Source organism: Erpetoichthys calabaricus, chromosome 7, assembly GCF_900747795.2.
Source record: "Erpetoichthys calabaricus chromosome 7, fErpCal1.3, whole genome shotgun sequence".
Taxonomy (NCBI): Eukaryota; Metazoa; Chordata; class Cladistia; order Polypteriformes; family Polypteridae; genus Erpetoichthys; species Erpetoichthys calabaricus.
In genome coordinates this window covers 150,544,149-150,550,636 of record NC_041400.2, presented here as the reverse complement: position 1 = coordinate 150,550,636, position 6,488 = coordinate 150,544,149, and the positions used below count along the sequence as shown (strand labels likewise).

Genomic DNA, 6,488 nt, shown 5'->3' with positions numbered 1-6,488 from the left:
GGCTTCAGCACTATCTCACCATTGCACACTAAGTAAGCCGCTTAACATGCCTGCACTGGAATTCCACTCAGAAAAAGTTAATATTGCAGTGAGAGGTTTTACCAAGAAGAAGCATGATATAAAATCGATGTTTTCATGTTTACGTGGCCTCAATTTTGAAAAGCAGACTGATATCACTTAACTAATATCAAAAATTCTCCTTGTATATTAAATTACTACACATTGCACTGCTTTAGTAATACTAAATGTTATGAAACGCATTAATGAGTTATTTTTATTGAGCTGGTATTTTCATTATTGTGCAGGACATTAAAAATTTACACACGTAAAACATTCATTACAAAATTAAATATTTTCATTGTCAAAATGTTAAGCAAATCATGCACATGTATTTACACAATATAAATATTTACACAGTAGATTTTTGTACATTTCAAAATATTTTTAGGCAACAAGTCACTAGTACATTTCAAGTATACAGGTATATTCATATTCCCCCTTAGTTTAAAGTCATGCTTGTTAGGGCATTTTTAAAAACACCACTGTGACAGGGATTTGAAGTGGAAACTAGTGGAGGATCAGTCATGGATTAAAGTGAAAAGGCCAGGAAAAACATCCAGAAACTCAAACCCTGAGTTTACTGAGATGTCCGGTTTATGGTTGGAGAAGGCCTTTTCAGGATTGATTCTACAGAAAAGGATAAAGACTCGTTGGAGGAAAGTTTTGTCCCAACTTGCTTTGACATCAAAAGTTCCTTAGTATATTTGTCCATCCACTTGATGCTCGGATTTTCTTTAATTGTACACTCCATGTATTTCCTGGCCGCCTCCTCTATCAGTTCTTTGCAATATGGTGCTTTCAGTTCGGGGGCGGATTTTTCACTGAGTGTTTGCTGAATCAGTGAGTGGAACGAGTTTAGTTTCATGGAAATGGCATGCTTGGCACTGTCTTTGCTGAGTTTGCTTAAGACATGCTCCTGATTAGGAGAAGAGGAACTGCTGTTAAATGCCTGCACAAAGCTCCTCTTTGGTGGAGAGAATGCAGATTTCTCCTGTACTCCCTGAGAAGTGCATTGAGTTTCAGGTGGTACCCGTGGAAGATTATGGATGTCAGAAACTATGTGTGGGGAGCCGTCCAGTTTGCCTGACAGTAAGTCCTGCTCTGGTGAATTACTTTCTGGCACCTGCATCACCTTGCAATCCCAGGCAGCTCCTGGTTTCATGTTTGGCACCGTGGCTGCATTCAGGAGACACTGCTGGTAGAGGAGTGCATCGCTGATGTTATTACATTTTGGCCATAGCATGAAACGGGGAGACAATGGGTACTGGCGGTAGGTTGTTGCTACACTGACATTGGAAGAAATTAGCTCCACATTGCCTGCGCCAGTATACTGCATGGAAAGGTCAAGACAAGCTGGCAGTAAATTGTACATTTCTTTGGCTGGAGCTTCAGCTTGACCGGTTGAAAAAGCAGTCTTGTAGGAGTTGTACTCGGCCGCATGCATCATGCTGCTTGGCACAAACATTGAAGCTGTGGCAGTCTGACTGGAGTCCAGTATCTCACGTTCCTTGTATTCTCTCTCCAACATGATGGTCTCCAGCTCTTTGTCAGCAAAAGCCCGACGTTTCCTCATTCTGTCACTTAAAGGCGGAGGAAGCACAGCGTTTCCTCCTAAGAAGGGGTCTGTCTGCACTGGCCTGTAACCTGCCGAGAAAAACACTTTGTCAACACGTTGGATTATTGACACATAGGCATTACATTTTTCTAGCCCATTTCACAACTAGTTACAAGACAAACATTGCACTATATTATTTTACCACCTTCATTACCTTTAATTTTTGAAAATCAAAAAAACTTTTCATTGCACTTCTAAAACCTTGAAAATAAATATATTTAATAAGTGCTGTGGCAAAAACTACTCAAGAGGTTAATTCACAAACATCCTTCTTTGAACTTGTCTTTTTTCCTAAAAGCCTTTACAATCCACAGATTCTGAGAAAAACATTGGACGTAAGCCTGAACCAGACACTCATCTAATGTATCACAGCAGAGGGAGATTTACTCCGAAAATTCAGATGTGCCAAATACGCAAACATGAAAATCTTTGAAATGTCGTGGAAAAACCAGGCATACGTATATATATATGAAGGAAACCCATGAAGACCTACTAGACATAACACAGGGCCAGAAACTTAACCCTTAAGTAGACGTGATAACCATTGTATCCTCCTTCCTCCTACCGGTGCATGCAGACTTATGAAAAGTCTCAGTCAAAATGTAAGTACGAATCTCCCACTTGGGTGGACAGTGGAACAAGTAATAAGTATATGTCTCCTAAAATACTTCCCAAGTTATAAACCTATGAATGTATTATACTCTCAACGTTTGCAATTCATTGGCAAGCCATTTTACTTGGATATAGAAATGAATCCCCTGCATTTCAAAGCACTGTTTTTTTTTTTAACAGTACTGTCATAAAATGCACTTTTCAAAAACTTTACAATAGTCAATTTGAATAGTGCTGCATAAAGCATATAACTAACTGACTGTTCACACAATGACTTTAAGATATTGCTTTAATACAGATTCTTAATTAATGTACAATTTTAAAAATGTTACTTTCATAAACTATTATTTAGCTTACAAAAATGTTGCCCCACCCCCTTTTATTTTCTAATTTCTGGGTTACAGAGAGTCGCAACTTAACCTGAGTGCATTAGGTATGTGAAAGGAACTGCCCTAAAGACTATCCTGACCATCACAGGGCACACTAGGCCAATTTAGAATTGTCTTGTTTTACAAATATGAACGTCAAGTGGTAAAACAATGTAAACTAGTTTTCATGGTCATTTGCTAAAATGTTAGCATGCTAACAAGTTCATTTTATTGAATGTCATTATCACCAAACTTACTCACTGTAAATGTAAACTGAACTATTAAAAGAAACCACAGCAAATAAAAACACATTTGCCTTGAAAAGTGGGAGAGAACAATTGCCACCAAAAACTGACCAGTTTGCAGTAAACATAATTAGTGAATATGCAAATAAAACAAATCCTATTGTTATTCCCATATAAGATCTCTGCTAAGTAACTATAAAGAGAAACAATAGAAATGAAAAGAGATTTATCTACAGCTAGACGTACAACAGAAGTTTTTGCATCCATATTGCACTATTAATTGTCCAAGGCTGAATACTTGGGAATAGTGAAGGAAGGACAGAAGAGAGATCCAAGAATAGCTATGGAAAGAGAGACAAAAACCAACAGTCAAATAAAGCAAGACAGAGAGGACTGTAATGGATAAGACACACATTTATGAGTCTGTGATTAACATTATAAAATGTCTGATTTGGTTTTCTTACTGCTATGTTTATATACAATACAATATTACATCAATAATTTTTAAAATAAAACGCCATATACAGTTGTATATACTGTAATTATTTTCAACAACTTACCTTCCAAAATACTCTTTGCCAGCATGCTGGAAGGCCGGAGATGCCTTTGATAAACTGCTCTGCGCTCAGAAGAGATCTGTTTTGCTGAAATGCCTTTTTTATCCTGAAATGAGTAAATGACGACAGAAGTCAAGATAACGGTATTGTTAATTCAGAAAATTAATTTGTTTGACTTTACATTTGGTTAAAAATAGCATAAAAGCAATATGTTCATTTTTCTATCTGGCCATAAATTATTATGGATAATAAAGGGAAAGGGATAAAAACAAAGACATTAATCTTCAAGCCTAAAAATAAACACAAAATTTAATAAGAGTGTTATTTCCCAAATGTCAGAAATCAGGGTAAAATATTAAAAAACTGGTAATTTCATACAGAAAAAGAATCAAGGAAATTCAACAACATGATAAACAAAACTGAATACACTGCAATTGTTTTGTTTGTAAGTCTGCATTAAAGCGCTTATGATCTGTATATTTACTTATTACAGAGATTAATACAACTGACCCTTTAACACAAGGCAGGCATTACTATGTGGTGATATTTCTTTTTGTCTTCTGAATACAATAAAAATAACCACACAATATCAAATAATGTAACTAAATAATTTTCCATAAAATGTAACAATCAACATAGCTAAAAGAAGAGATAGTCCAGCGCCGACTTAAATGTATCTTCTGCAAATAAAATTAACGCTAGTTCCGTGTTGTTTATAATTTATAAGCTACATGGAGTTATTCTGATAACAAGCTTTGAAAGTGTCGGTATTTTGTCTGTGATAAACGCCTGTGCCACGATTTCCTTTATCTTCACAAACTAATAATAATGTAGCCGTACTCACTGTCAACATAGTCTGATAGACACATGCGACTATGCTGTGTTAATATTTTAGATTGATGATCATTATTACAAGCTAATTTCAGTCAAAACAAATTGTCAAGCGAGCGAAGAGCACTAGTGAGCAGAGTACTCGCCTGCCTGTGCGAAAAACAGTGTGATGTCAATAAGGCTTGATGTGACCCCTATGTTTCCTAAACAGAGCTCACTCACAGGACCGGTTTGCCGGACGCGGCTGTTCTCTCACCTCGGTCGCCTGCTGCCTGCGGAGTGCCACCTGCGCAGCCATGACGCGCTGCCGTTCGACGACGAGCAGACAGTTGGCACACTGACAGTCGCGCCAGCGGCAGAAGCGCTTGTGCCCCTTCAGACACGAGACCACGCCGTGATTTCGGCAGCGGGCGCACTTCGGAGTTCGGCTTAGTTTCCTCTGATCGGCCACTCCTTGAAGCTGCTGACCCACTATGTCTTGCTCCTTGCTGACGGAATCCTCGTCTCCAGTGCCAGATAGCCCTGCACCAAACTCTGCCTGGTCGTCGCTCTCTGGTTCCAAGCTCTCCACATCGATCTCCAGCTCGGGAACCAGAAGATCTGTCATTCTTTCAAACTATTGTAGTCCGACGATGATTCGATTTTTACACCTGGAACCGTATAAAATGTATTAGGTGACAATGAAAAGAGAATAAAGACTGATGCATGTAGGCTACATGATATTACTGGCTAAGTGCCTCTGCGCATTTTAGGCTCATTCAAGTATCATGACTGGTATGGTAATATCAATTTTCCAAATCACTTAATATGACTATAGCTTAATTAAGAACTCCATTTCTATCCGTTATAGAATCGATAATACGGTATCTTTTTTCACAATTGTTACCTTAAATAACATGCTTTCATGTTAATCGTGTGTTTAATTGTGTTACAGTTGCCGCCGTTGCACTGTCAATGTTCTATAATTAAATGCTGTCCAAATAACTTGTCACTTTAAGTGAGTTTAACAACTGCCTAGACGAGAAGCGTATTAGCTAATCGCTTCAATACACATGTCAAAACTCAAACCCATTGAAATTTTAATACAGCGCCTTTCATTAGTGCAAAATTGGCCTGGCGAAATAGGGAGCTGCATGAAAAGAAATACCTTGCAATATTTAACTTACCAGTAAAACGTCTCAATTCCAAAAGAAGGATTACTACGCGTCCCTCCTGTCACTCGGTGTGTCACAGAGAAGACAACAGATGGCTTAGCAAGGATCCTTGGAAATTAGGTGTGATGTCTGCACCACTACAGGTTCATCTGTGAAGATCTTGTGTGAATATATAAAACGAAAGAACGACTTTACAAGTTCGTTAACAAGGCGTAACCTCCTATATGAGCTGCGGGAAACTGTAGATCGCCTCTTGATTGGTCAGAAAGATACAAACGGCTGCTCATTGGTGCAGACGGGAATGTGTGTGCGCGCGAGCGCCTTAACAGGTTAACTTTCAGTGAAATCGCTAATGACACAGTAGAAAACAAGGCGATTATTATCTGCACGCTTGACGCCGAACACTGGCTAGTGGAATGAAACCACTAATGCAACCCTATAATTAATCACGGGGCAGAGTTCTTTAAAACTCTTTAGACCAGTATTTGTTAATCAATTTATTTATACAGACGGATTGGTGTCACAACGGAATCACCGATGCACAGAGTTGTGTGTGTATACAGTGTTTCATATTCTGTTATTTTTATGGACAAATGTAATAACAATGGTCTCTTCCTGAAAAACTGTCACTATGAAGCACTCACATAAATGTTGTAGTACATTTGCCGATCTTAACAGTAAAAAGTTAATATGAATTAGTACTACATCACAAATATCTACATATGCATCAGTCTGTAGTGCCCTCGGGACTTGTATCACAAGTCACTTTCAAGGTGCATGTTCATAAAATTGTCGCAAATTATAAATTCCTGGAAGGTTTGTCGTGGAGTCGCTTCAACGATAAAATTAAGCAAACACCAAATTGTGAGTTCAAACGAGTGGAGAAACACGTCAAATACTGCCGCCTATAAAATAATCGAATCAATAATAACGTGCATTCTAATTGAAAACCGAGATAAATGAACCAATGTTTGACGCAGGGATATAAAGTTAGCTCCACAAAGTAAATGTACAGAAAGAGGGTGATTATGGACTGTAAATGAGTA

The 6,488-nt window shown here is 38.1% G+C and overlaps 1 protein-coding gene across 2 annotated transcripts; it reads right to left on the bottom strand.

The window, feature by feature from the left end:
- Positions 1 to 238: 238 nt before the first annotated feature.
- Positions 239 to 5,626, bottom strand: dmrt2a (doublesex and mab-3 related transcription factor 2a). Of its 2 annotated transcripts, XM_028805557.2 has the most exons (4): positions 5,455 to 5,626; positions 4,545 to 4,938; positions 3,461 to 3,563; positions 239 to 1,704 (listed from the first exon to the last, which is right to left on the bottom strand). In XM_028805557.2, exons 2-4 carry the CDS (start codon positions 4,893 to 4,895, stop codon positions 638 to 640), a joined length of 1,521 nt encoding a protein of 506 aa, XP_028661390.1. In that variant the 5' UTR covers positions 4,896 to 4,938; positions 5,455 to 5,626; the 3' UTR covers positions 239 to 637. The 2 variants fall into 2 exon arrangements, with proteins under 2 accessions (XP_028661390.1, XP_051785511.1); XM_051929551.1 differs by lacking the exon at positions 4,545 to 4,938 and having other exon boundaries at positions 242 to 1,704.
- Between the last annotated feature and the right edge of the window lie 862 nt (positions 5,627 to 6,488).